The sequence below is a fragment of the Rhamphochromis sp. 'chilingali' genome (genome assembly GCF_963969265.1).
Source record: "Rhamphochromis sp. 'chilingali' genome assembly, chromosome: 22".
In the NCBI taxonomy this organism is placed as follows: domain Eukaryota; kingdom Metazoa; phylum Chordata; class Actinopteri; order Cichliformes; family Cichlidae; genus Rhamphochromis; species Rhamphochromis sp. 'chilingali'.
The window spans coordinates 11066942-11080070 of NC_137950.1; the positions used below are offsets into that span (position 1 = coordinate 11066942).

A 13129-nucleotide genomic window follows, 5' to 3' on the forward strand; every position below is an offset into this window, starting at 1 on the left:
AGTCAAATGACTGAAAGTGCAATTCGTAATTAATAGGGTGTTAACTTCCCACAGGAAAGGTGCAGAGTACCACACACACCAGCTTTTGGATTAGACAGAGTAAAAACAAATAAAAGGAGCAACATGGTTATTTTATAAATCCTATGACTTTTGCGCTTCCAAGATGCCAGAAGGGAATAAAAGAGCAGAATTCAACATTTCTAGACACTCAAAATTAGAGTTAGAGTGAAGCTGAGATGATGGTAACAATTCTCGAGATGACAACAGACACATGGACACATAAATACAGGGCAACTCCACCACTACCATGACATTGGCTCAATTCACCAGCACGACACTGGATCAGACCAAATTTCAATCACTGACAAAGAGTTACCAACAGAGGGCGCAACACCGGGTCGCATCTCACCTCAACACCTTCCAACGCAGGCTGTGCCAGAATGGGAGACAATGATCAGAGTCAGCAGAACAGCATGTGTGCTTTTTTTGTGAGGCTATCTGTTGTCTGTCTTTGTTCAATATGGAAGGTGAGCTGATAAGATGGGATGATAATGGAGGGGCAGATTATCGCAACCTTTACAAGTGACCGCAGGAAAAACTTTTCTTAGCCTCCGGTGAATAAAAAGGCAAGGGCCACATTGGAAATAGAGGTCAGCTAACATACTGATCGAATGATTTTTTTGGCTTATCGACGACATACTTATATATGTTGCCTGATACACATGGACAAGCCCATCATTTTTAAATTCCAAGATAACTTTAATATACTGTGTATATATATTTTTTTTTTTAATTTTAGTTGGGTAACACAGAATCAATGGAATAAATACTTAAGTAACTGAAACAAAGTCTAGAGAGTGAGGGCGAAAAGAAATAATCATATTTCATGCATGCACTGTGGTAAGTTTTGTTTTTTATCTGTCACAAAAACTCTTCCTCGTTACTACACCCCGTCAAAACCCACACATCTTCACACCATCCTCTTCGTCCCTGCTCTATTCCTCCTCCCACACTTTTCTTTTTCCTTTATCATAATTGACTCCCTGACCCTGGTTCTGCTTTCACTTCCAGGTCTGCTGTCAACGGGCACAAAGACCAAAATTTGGAGGGCATGAAAGACAAAAGGCCAATTTGCATCTAATTAAAACAGAACACTTTCAGATGGGTTAGGATGAAGTCACACAGAGTAGGGAGCAAAGAAAAAAAGGCAGGTGTTTTGGCCAATCTTTCTGTCACCTCTTCTCGCTGCCTTTTACAAGGTTATCTGCGGGGAGATAATGAGGAGACAGAGTACGAGGCCAACCACAGCCTGCCTGGTGCCTAATTAATCATTGATTGTAATATGGACACTCACAACTCATCTGGGAGGAGGCCACACAGAGAAGGGGCACTGCATGTGACTAAGGCTTTCTGAAAACAAGGGGCAATTTCTCATTCCCTATTGGTAATGGTATTTGCTTTGGACATAACAGATGACCTGAACAAATATGGCGCCAGCAGACGACCGTATCAACATGGTCCTAGTGGCCGTGAATGCTTTTGTACTACACTGAAGCAGGATTTTAAAATAAGACATACAAAAGAAAAGAAGACAAATACATGTCAAGACTGTACAAAGATTCCCATCTGTGGTATTTTTGCAGTTTTACACGTGGGCAGATCTGAAATGAGTTTACTTACGCTGCCATCGCTCCGCTGGCCTCCTTTGTGTGTTATTACAACTACCTCCATCCACTTCCGCAGGTGTTGCTGAGAAAGAAAAAGAAATAAGATGCCTGTGTTTAAGTAAGGTTTTGATAGCTGACTAAAACTAAACTAAAAACTAAGTGCCAAAAATTTTTAGTTAACTAAAATAAAATCAAAAACTAGTCTTTGAATAAATAAAAGCTGATGCCTTAGTATTAACCTGCCAGTTTTAACACAGAATTTGACGTAAGTTTCTCACCATCATCTGGTCACAGAATTTGTCATTGAAGGAGTTGGGGAAAAGTCGTGTGACAGAGGTCAGGCGGTTCACCACATTGAGAGTCAGGCTGCGGTAATCACCCAGCATCATCAGTAATGGGCGCATGTGAGTGTGGATCTGATCAACCTCAATCGTGGCACCTTCCAAAAACTACAAGAGGAGAATGGACAAAGTAGAAATGTTCAGCAACAAGACAAAGTGACGAGTGGTTTGTTTGCCTTGATTAATAATATAACACGTATACAACACTCAAAAATTATTCAGATTTGTGTGGTGATGTTTACTAAAGTTTTGGACACAGTGATTTTAATTTCACCTCTATAATTTTCCCCCTAATCATGAGACTTTTCAGGTTTTCTAGCCCCGTGAACTGGTCACTACCCCTTGTGTCTCCATTAAAGTAATAAGGCCACTCAAATGACAGCATGTTGAGCTGTAAACGAGCACACATGCCAACCAAACACTGATGACGCACACCCACACACCCTCACACACACGGGAGGGAATGATGCATGGCAGCCACATTCATTTTCCTCTCAGCGTTGAGAACAAACACTCCATCCTGTATCGATCTGGCCATGGCAACGCTCATTAGTGCTAGCAGGGCAGAGATGAAAGAAGGGAGAGAACAGAAAATGGCAAGGAAAAGAAATTATCACAGGATAGTGAAAAGGAGTGATGGTGGCAGAAAAAAAATAAAATAAAATAATAAGGACACATAAATTGATAGGAGAGGGGACAAAGAGCTTGGAGTAAATAGATAGAGGCTAAGATGGCATGGATACTTTAATGAAGTATCCAGAGCTGGTTCAGGGACAGTGTGATAAAGCTGACGGAGGTCCACATAAAGATGGAAGTGGGTGCGGAAATGATATGAGGAGAGAATTAACAAAGACCTTACAAATAAAAAACTATGTGTAAAGCAAGAAATGAGAAGAATGGAAAACAAGATAATATACAAACAGAAAAATAAAGAGGTGAAAGAGGAAAAAGTGACACGGTAGAAGGCCATTTCAAAGGTGCAGAAAACCTGACTCTGAAATCAAATAAACGATTGTGACTACATTTAATTATCAGTTCGTGGGTAGATCACCTCATAGTTTAACCAAACAGATTAATGCATATTTTAAAAGGTTACGGCGTCAAGTCTAAGCTCTGTTGTGGCTCCAAGGTAACTGCAGTTAAATTAGGTGCTGTAACACAGATACAAGCTTTCTCAGTAATCGATAAAGTCTTGAAATTAATTCCAAACAATTCAAAAACAAAGCAGTCGCCAGGATAAAGAGCTCTAAATAGAAGAAGTTAAATAAAGACGGTCTCACAAGCAGAAAAACACAACTAAAAGTAGGAGACATTTAGCCTTGCTGAAAATTTGCACCACATTGTGATACTGTAAATTAACAACATGAACCTGGCATCATGATTTCTAACAGCAATATTGAGAACATAAAAAGTTATTCATCTCTTAGAAAAGCATTTTTTTTTATATATCTAAAACTACTACAAAAAAGGAAATTTAATTGAGGTGAAAAAATTAACATGAAATGATGTAACACTGACCTTCCTCATGCATCCCTCACCCGCCTCCTGTAGCTCATTGTTGGTGGAGTTGAGGGCTTTGAACAAGGCAGCAATGATCTTCTCTCTGGACTGTGGCAAGTAGTTACAGGCTGCCAGGGCATCTAATGAGGATAAAGAATATTAATGACACTCTACACTTGCATGAATAGACTATAATAATAGTCTTAAGATGTGGTCTACAGTACTGATTTAGACAGGGATTTTAAGAAGGTTTAAATCTGACACGCACACTCACACATGCACACGAACACAAAAGAAGAGTAACCATCCCTGGTACACTAACAAACAATGCAGAATGGGGCCTACTTACTGAGGGCTGCTATACGGAGGGGAACCAAAGAGGGAAGGCTCTTGTAACAGGGCAGCTTCATCAAAGCAGCATCCTCTGCCTCACATAGGTTCAACAGCTGGATAGTGGAAAAAGCATAAATATGACAAAGAGCAGAGGTGAACAGGTCAGTGATCCATTAAATTAGATCAAGCTTATATGCACCGTGTAAAAGGATAAATACTTAAAACAGATGAGCCAAAGCCAAGCAGCAAGTTTGAACCCACAATATTGTTTCTTTCAAGGTTAAAGTCCTAACAGTTGCATTACTGTGCAGTTCACAATTAAGAAAGTCAAAATGCTCTATGCTAATGACTCACCTCTGTGTAGAAGACCTTGTGTTCCATGACATTAAGGTCCATTGTAAAGAGGCGGGGCTGCAGAGTAGTGCAGAAAGTGTTACCCTCCATCAGGCCGATTTGGGCGTTGGCAGGCTGGTGACGCAGCAGGTGTTTCTTGGGAGGAACCATATCTTGCAAAACCTAAAGAAAAGACAAACCCATGAAAAAGGCCCTTGTGTTGTCATTACATTTATATTTCAACACTCATCTTTAGATAGAGATAAAAAATTGGCCATGTGTACACCTGCTGCTGACAGAAAGTAATACTGCAGCTTTTTATTGGAGGTCCTTCTATTCATGAATGCATTGCATTGCATTTAAGAAGCAACAGCAGCAAAGTATTAATCCGAATTTAAGGTTTAGAGAAAACTGTTAAGACTTTTACCTCTTTGTGTGGTTCCATGATCACAGTAACACTCTTGCCAGTGACCTGGGCTAGCACCTGCAGGGAGTGCATTGCCTGCTTTCTAACAGTCGAGTTGGGGGAGGTGACCTCTCGGACCAAGTCATGGGTGACCATGTGAAAAGACTTGTCCTGTGCAGCTAGCAACTCCTCTGTCTTTTCTTCATCTTTCAGTGGAGTGGCACAGCGCACCAGCAACTGCTCCAGGGTGGTCTTCGCCATGGCTACTGCTCCATTTGACACCTGTGGATAAAAAAAAAAATAAAAAAATAAAAAAATTTAAAAAAAAAACAGGGGAAAAAAGAAAAATCAGTAACTTAATAAATACAAATGCCTGAACAGGAAGAAAAAAGACATGACAAGTTATACAGTATACAGGGCTTACAAAAAAGCACAACCAGGTAAATCTTTGCAACCACAGTTATTTAATAAATAAAATAAATGCATAACAAGTTGTAATCAATTGCTCTCACCTCTCCTGTAAGGTCCATCATGACAAACAGCAGTGCTTTGAGAAAGGTGAGCTGGTTTTGTAGCACCCAAATCAGAGGCAGTCTCTCCATAAGGAACTTGATTGACACAACACCACCAAGCTTGGCATACCAAGCTTGTTCATAGCAGCAGGCACACAGACGCTCCACTATGTAGGAGAAGAGGGGCAGCTGGCATGCCTGGGGATGTAGAAGCCAGGGTAATTAAGGGCGATTCCCATTTAAAAACTATACACGTAACACAGAGTCATTATTGCAAGATGCTAAAAAATGAATTGAATTTGATCAGAGGCTAGTTGGATATAGAGTTCAAATTTCAATATGAAAATGAGAGTAATCAATTTGGCAGAGTATTCATTTTTACGAGGATGACAGAATGAAGTCTTAGCTGGGTTAGTTTACCACAAATTTGCAGAAAAACAATTCATGCTTTTGTTAGACTGCTAAATAAGTGAACCATATAATGCCCTCCTCTTAGTAACGTACCCTCTCCTTAGACCCAAGGATGATGCTGGCCACGTCAAAGATTACGGCCAGGGCGACTTCCCCGATCTTACACAGCTCCTTCTCCTCGTAGGCCATGCAGATAGCTATGGCGTCAATCAGAACAAGTGGATCCATGCCCTGTGAGCCATTCTCCTCGCTGTGGAACATAGCTGTGCTTGGCTGGCTGCCCAGCTGGTAGCACGGCAGCAGGAAAGGGCCTGGGTTGAAAGAGTAGGACAAGAGGAAAGGATCATGTTTCATGTCAAACATAAGAATGCTACAACTTTACGATAAAGTATGTGTAGATTTTAAACGTCAATTACAAGCATATGTATCACAGGAAACCGGAAATGAACTAATTTATTTGAACAGCCGAGAATAAAATGTTGATCACAGGGCAAAAGTGAACACTGTTAAATATTAGATCTATATTATCTACTATTAAATCTATAGTACAAAGATTACCAGTCCCTTACCACACTGCTGAGCCACAGCAACCATAGTATAATGGCGAATCAGGCTGGCTACGAAGGGCAGCGCACTGGGCCTCAGGTCTTTTATCACAGCAGACATGAATGCTCCAGTCAGGGCCTGTTCAAAAGTTCGGCGGGCAGGTGTGTCTTGTGCCTTATAGCGGTGAGAAATGATGACACTGGGGATCCACTTCTCAGTAAAGCTAATGAAGGAGAAAACCAAACAATGAATGGGATGTCTACAGATTAAAAAGGATGACATATTGTGGCAGTGGCATGCAAATTTTTTCAAAAAGCCCAAAAGCAATGTAATATGCATTCACACAACATTTAAATGTATATATCAATATCTATTGCCTGTTCTTAAATTTTCTGTCTCCTTTCTGTTCCTTCTGAATTCTTTTTGTCCCTGTTGGTATTTTTGTTATTTAATGCAGCTGAAGGCAACTGAGCCATGATGTGATTGAGCGGCTGCTTTCTCCATGCTTGAGCTTGTGTTTTATAATGCCACATGCCAGGGGCAGACCTGATGGATCGTCTCATTTTATTATTGCCATTTAAAAAAACTGCTCTTTGGAGAACGAGGGAGAAGGAGCGTATGATGCTGTGGGAGGGAAGAGGGGTGAGAAAATGGCAGCGGGCATGGTCTACAGAATGTCAGATCAATTGCCCTTCACTCATTCTGGGGCATGCCACAGTATCACTGCTTCGTTCTTCCAATTTGGCATTTCATGAATTGCAGTGGGGGGGGGGGGGGGTGTCTCCCATTCTTCTATAGGGCTTTGGAGCGTGATGTCACGGGGGTGGGCGTGGAAAGGATTTTGGCCCGATCCGCCATTTTGGGGGTCTAAGTAAGGAGCGAAAGCATAGCCATGGTTCGTACTTGCTGTGTGGTCGGCTGCAATGTTCGATCTTACGACCGGCACGGGAATACGTTTCGATTGTCTTTTTATGCTTTCCCAACCTGGAAGCAACATGAAGGAGCTCATGTATCGGATATTACCAAACGAAGGCGTCTAGCCTGGATAGAAGCCGTGAGACGAGCTGATATCAAGTTCTGTTACGTCTCCAGATATATCAGCTGGTGTGCTCAAGACATTTTCATTCCGGTAAGTTCTAAATATGTTCACATCACACTTTATAGCTGAATAATATCATCGTTGGTGGTCTCGGAAGTTATAGAAATTGCGATCAAACATAGAATGGAGTGACTTGATTGGTTGATGTAAAGACAATAAATGAAATGAGACAGGAAGGACACAAATTGGCGTTAATAATTTACCCGATTATCAATGTGTTAATTTGCATGTACTTTACAATTATGGGCATATAATATGATAACGATATTTTAGCAGTTCAATGATAAATGTGTAACATTAATTATGGTGGGGGGTGGAAAATGGCTATGTCACTCGATGCACTCCAGCTGACTTACTTTGACGACGTACTCAGAGTTTGGCGGCTTGAAAATAGCCAAATCTTGCACCCAGCCATTTGTAAATTGGATGTGCGCCTCCAGTGACTTGTAATTACGAAACTGGTTCGCTGTGTAAGCGCTTACTCCACAAACAAGATACGTGAAGATATCGGGGTAGGACAGTGGCGGTAAGTCGTCTGGGTCTTTACTCCACTGCCGTATTTCATATGGGTCCAGATTTGCGATGCACTCTATTTTTTTTCCAAGTACCGCTGCTTTGCCTCTGGACGCAATCGGTCTCTATACCGTCCGTTTTCTTTTGAGCTGCTTTTAAGCATGTTTCTTGTCGTCGTTGTTCCAACACAGTGTGTTTGTTTTGATTCGTAGACCCCGAAAATGGAGCTGCGCTCCCACAATGCATTGCGGCGTGACGTCAACTCCAAAGCCCTATACTTAGATTGAACAAACACTGAGGCAAAGAGAGATGTTTGAATGATGATGAAGGGAGGGGGAGAAAAAGAGAGAAAATCTTTCAAGTGAGAGAAAAGACAATGCAAATCGAGACGACTGAAGAGGCGATGGCACAGCCCCCGTGATCGTAACTGACACACTTCATTACCCCCATGTGCACAAAGACGTATTTGTGGGCATATGTGTGTTAGTGCATAATGACAGGAGAGTGTAAGGGGCATGGTGTAGAATAAACAGACAGGGGAAAGTCAATTAGCCCCTGCCCGGGGATCAATGATGGTAATGTGACTAACCCACCCGACAACAACCTTCTTTCCTGTTTGTCTGTTCATATATGGGTTTCCGCCTTGCAGCAGAGCCTGCCAGAGGGTGTGTCTGCAAATGTGTAATTAGCAATGCCTGCCCTTGAGAGGGAATTGATGAAGCAGTGTGGGGTGAAGACATCAAGGAGGAAAGAGAAAGTGGGACATGTCAGCAGGTAGCAAGACAGTTGGAGGCGGTGGAGGTAATGTACATAAAAACCTCGTGTGAGTGGGAGAGGGCAGACAGGAAAGGTGAAGTAGATGGCAAGGTCAACTTGTGCCAAGTGAAGGTAGAAAAAGGTAGGTGATTAATCAGAGTCTGGCTGTGTATGTACTCGAAAGTGTAATTTTATCACTTAAGTGGAAAACCAGTGTAGCAGATACAGCACCGTTTGTCAACTCATTTATTCTAGATAAAACTAAGTGAATGTAAACACTTCCTTAGGTAGTGTCAATGATTTTTCTTTGGTATAAACTCCAACACATCTATAATAGAGCAAATAATTTATTACATCAGGAATGGTACCCAGGTGCCATGTGGCAACAATATTAAAGTGTATGCTCCAGTCAAATCAAAGCAAGAATGTTTACTCACTTGGGATGAGACAGAAGCTGGTAGAGCGAGTGCTTGTTGTCATCCAGACTTGTCATGGCCACCAGGAAACACTTAATGACCTCCCAGGCCTGTCGTCTGTAGTATGGCTCAGTGTTGGCACTCTTCAGGCAATCTAGGGCTGTCTCAATCGCCTTAGAGGAAATGCAGCAAATGTTACTTCAAAATCTTCAACATTTTCATTCAGAAACTGCAGATTTCTCCGACTCACAATTCCAATATCCTTAAAATTATTAAAATGGGAATTAAATTGCATATGCTACATATGTGATTAATTGGGAGAAGTAACACAGAGCACCATCTGGTTGAGCAAAGGTCATTATCATTTCTACATTATGGGCTGTCAAGCCACGGCAGCCAGGCACTTAAAGGGAGAAAATGAACTAATTAATGCCACTCAGAACAGGGAAGAGAACATGAGGAGGAATACAACAACTGAGAGAGCATGAGAGGAAATGAAGGCACAAGCAAAACCGAACTGTCGACCTGTCAGTGGATTACTATAACCAGATGTGTTAGTCAGGACTGGGCCTCTAACAAATCCTTTAGTAATTAGATATAACATTTAAAAGTAAGATGTGTTAGAGAAGATTTCTCAGCTGATATGGTAAAAGACAGTTGGACAAGAGCTAAAGAAGACAAATAAAAGCTAGAAAATACAAATATATTAAATTCAGTTACAATGTGCCATTTCTACCTGTTGTACCACAGCAAGTTATGCAAACTTGTATTTTTTTTTTTTTTTTTTTTTATCTCAGTCTATATAACAGCACCTTCAGTTGCCCTTCCCTAATGTGGCAGCAAACCGCATGGCTGCATCTCAAGCCTGCCAGAGATTTATGCCTTTAGCCATAACATGTGGCTGTGCAGCATGTGACAGTCTGTGTGGGTTTCTGTCGGCTGCCTGCGCCCATGATGATGATGGCAAACACGCAGACTGATAGCCAAAAAGAAGGAGCAGCCATTAGTGAGAGTAAATAATGCCGTCATGGTGGCCCACACTAGATTGATGATTACTGACTGGGGATAAGGAGGAGAAACAAGAGATGAATTTAATTACCTGGAGGACACACACATCTCCTCACTCACTTTCTCTTTCACACACACAAAACTGTGACAAAGACATATTGCTCCCAGTGGAGAACAATAATGAGGAATATCAAACTCTTTTACGTTTAATTCTTTCCTTCTAAAAGTAAATCAAAAAAGGAAAAAAGGGGAAGAAAGAGTCCAACTGGTATAAGAAAGTGCTATAAAGTGAAATACTCCCAAATCTTTTCTCTCTGGCAAAAAGCTAAACAACACTGAGGATAGCATAAGGCCTTTTCCTGGCTCAAAATCGACCTGTGCCGGGGTAATTACGCACATAAAAATATGACATATTTTAACGCAAAATCTATGCATTTTCTTCACATTACAGTTATTGGGGTTAATGTTTTCTGCTCTTTAGAAATATCTACAAAGAAAAGAAAAGGGCACAAAAAGACCTGATCATATTTTACCTTCTCCATGGGTAGCTGTATGGATGCTTTGCAGTCAGTGAATTCAGCCTTGATGCTGGGCCCCTGGACCTCAGTCACTACATAATGTAGTCTCTGAGACTCCTTGAGCATCTTCCTGTTGCTGCCTCCAAACTTTCCCAACACCCGATACGCTACATGGGAGATGCTTTCTGCTGGATTACGGAGAGTACGCCACAAAGCCTAGAGCAAAGAGTAGGAAGGGAATAAACTATAAGTTTAAGAAAAAACACACCAGGTACATTGAGGGGGAACGTGGCTATATGGAAGCTTTTGAGTTATCCTTGTATATAATCAATAAAACATTTTCATTCTCTTCTATGAGAAGAGAAAAAACTGTAATCATTATCACAAAAACAACGCCCTACCTGCATGAGTTCAGCCCTGACAGGTTGGATGTGATCGTAAAGGAAGTCAGGTTGTAGGTTGTCCACACACAGCTCCAGGGTACGAAGGCCTTGGCTGACCAAAGTCTGAGAGCCGTTGAGTGCAGATACCAGTGGATCCATTAGCATGGGTAAATATGGCAACAAGGAGCTCAGACGCACTGGCACTGTCAGACAGAGCTCCACAAACAGGTCCTTCATGTGCTGCTTGTGAAGGCCACTCTGAAGCATGTTCAGTCCTAATAGAAATGGAAATAGGTGCTTACAATATTTCATACATGAGTTGTCTGTAATTCAGAGTAATGCTGTGTGCGGTTTTTACCTTGTAGCAGGTTAGGCAGAAGGGGTAGAAACTCTTGGTACAGAAGGTCGTGGCTGCCTCCACCAATGGAACGGAAGAGAGCACGGAGAAGCAGGAAGTAGTTGTAGGGCTCCTTAGCTGATTGAGCCAGTTCCATGGAGCTGTTTACTATCTTGTGGAGGTGCGGCTGATGAAAAGGTAAAGTCTTATCAGTAAAACATGGCAATGGTACAGTGAAATAAGTGAAATAGTCTGCCACTACGCCCCCCAAAAAAACTAAAAGAAATATCCATTTACCTTGAGCATCTGCTCATTCTCAGCAGCAAACAGTGATACTGAGCCAAAAACAAGTTTAAAGAGCTTGAGGTAGAGGTTTGACAGCTCAACATTGGAGCCCATCTCTGGCAGTCTTTCAAGAAGATACTCTACTAGGATCGTGGCAAACAGAGCAGACGTTGAGATGTTGGCCAGGAACGAATTTGCCACGATCTAGAAAACAAAAGAGAACAAGAATTGGAATTTGAGCAAGTGATTAATCAAGACCAAAGACCTTATCCCATGTTATTTTCTCTTGATAGGGGAGACAAGACATACCTGCAGTGCGTAGTTCTTCGAGATCCTCTCCACCATGTAGGGAACGGTGGTCTGAAAAATCTCTTTAAATGTAAGAGGGTTCATCATGGTGAAGACCCCAGCAAAGTGCTCCAAAACTTCCTTCTCCTCCTTCATGCGTACAGTCTGGCAGTTAGCCACCCTGATGTATGTCTGCTGATTATTTGCCACCTGCACCTGGTCATGATACACATGAATTATACCACTACTCCATGATTGTCTGTTATGAGACACCATCACCCCTGCAGTACAGTCAGTTTTTATTAGGTTGTACCTGGTAGATGTCCAAAGCCTGCATGGCATATTTGACCAGCTTAATGTAGATCTGAGTCTCCTTAGGCTGGAGCTGCTTGTTAGGAATGAATTGAGCCTCTGTTAAGGAGGGGGGGGGGGGAATCACACATTTTGAGATGATAAAATCTTGAATTTCCTTATGAAATTATTGTTACGTGTGCATTTATACATTTTTCTAGATGCTTTTTAATCAGGCAAGAATAGTCGAGCATGTGGGATTTTATTAGATATCAATAGGTTTGCAATAAGTGCCACTTGTGTGTCCCCACTCACCTCCAGGTGCCTTGCAAGAGGTGATACCCCAAGTAATTGTCTTCACTCCACACACTAAGGTCTTGACCAAACTGCGGCAATCCGACACCTGAAAGGTCTGCTTGTCTTCCTTTTCACCACCTCGGTCAAAGGGCGTTGCAGGTGGTTGCGGTGTCACAGTAACAGGAGTTGGAGGAGCAGGTGGTGGAATGGCAGGGGTGGTGGATGGAGTGGGTGTGGCTGGCACCGCAGGTATCGCCCCTGGATCAACAACACCCATCTCTGACTGAGGTTTGCATTTCTTGAAGATGGACACAAGCTGGTACCGTGCAATGGTGTGAAATTTAAGTACAAACACCTGTTGATAAAGATAAGGAAAGAGGGAAAATTTTCAATATTTATCTAGCCATATGTCTATTGAAATAAATAAGACTTTTCAATTGAGCCTTGTGCAACCCACCTCCAGCATCCTCATCAGGATGTCTCGCCCATTTCCGTTCTCCTGCTCTGATTTCGAGCGGATACAATCCACCAGGTTGAGCAGCAGCTTGCAGGACATGGTCTGAATGTTACTGGGAAGTGACTCGTCATCAATGTTTTTAGCAAAGAGCTGCACAGCTAGAGATAAATCTGTCAGGGTCAAGTTCTGGCGCACATGATGCACCAGGTCTGCTAGTGTGCTGTAGGCCAAGGGTCTAGAAAATAAGACAGATATGTAACTGTGACATTTGGAGGTGAATCATAATCATATTTCATTACTAAATAGTGGTACAAACTGAACAGACTGGCTTAGTGAGGAAGCCGTATTTTCTAAAAGGCAGAGAAAAGCAATCAAAGAGGCTGAAAGAACAAAAGGATATGGAAAGTAGCTTTGGGATGAAGAGAGAAAGGG

General features: G+C 42.0%; 1 protein-coding gene across 1 annotated transcript in view; it reads right to left on the reverse strand.

Moving 5' to 3' along the window:
- The window catches only part of trrap (transformation/transcription domain-associated protein), an 83068-nt gene that overhangs the window by 60758 nt on the left and 9181 nt on the right, over positions 1–13129 (reverse strand). The window contains exons 14-31 of the mRNA XM_080872358.1: positions 12698–12932; positions 12259–12595; positions 11966–12063; positions 11674–11868; positions 11377–11568; positions 11101–11266; positions 10761–11017; positions 10375–10575; positions 8855–9006; positions 6073–6272; positions 5597–5814; positions 5093–5290; positions 4602–4862; positions 4196–4357; positions 3858–3954; positions 3527–3648; positions 1946–2116; positions 1681–1749 (exon numbers count right to left, since the gene is read on the reverse strand). Coding sequence (XP_080728484.1) covers positions 1681–1749; positions 1946–2116; positions 3527–3648; positions 3858–3954; positions 4196–4357; positions 4602–4862; positions 5093–5290; positions 5597–5814; positions 6073–6272; positions 8855–9006; positions 10375–10575; positions 10761–11017; positions 11101–11266; positions 11377–11568; positions 11674–11868; positions 11966–12063; positions 12259–12595; positions 12698–12932 — 3331 coding nt within the window. The remainder of the gene's footprint in view (positions 1–1680; positions 1750–1945; positions 2117–3526; positions 3649–3857; positions 3955–4195; positions 4358–4601; positions 4863–5092; positions 5291–5596; positions 5815–6072; positions 6273–8854; positions 9007–10374; positions 10576–10760; positions 11018–11100; positions 11267–11376; positions 11569–11673; positions 11869–11965; positions 12064–12258; positions 12596–12697; positions 12933–13129) is intronic.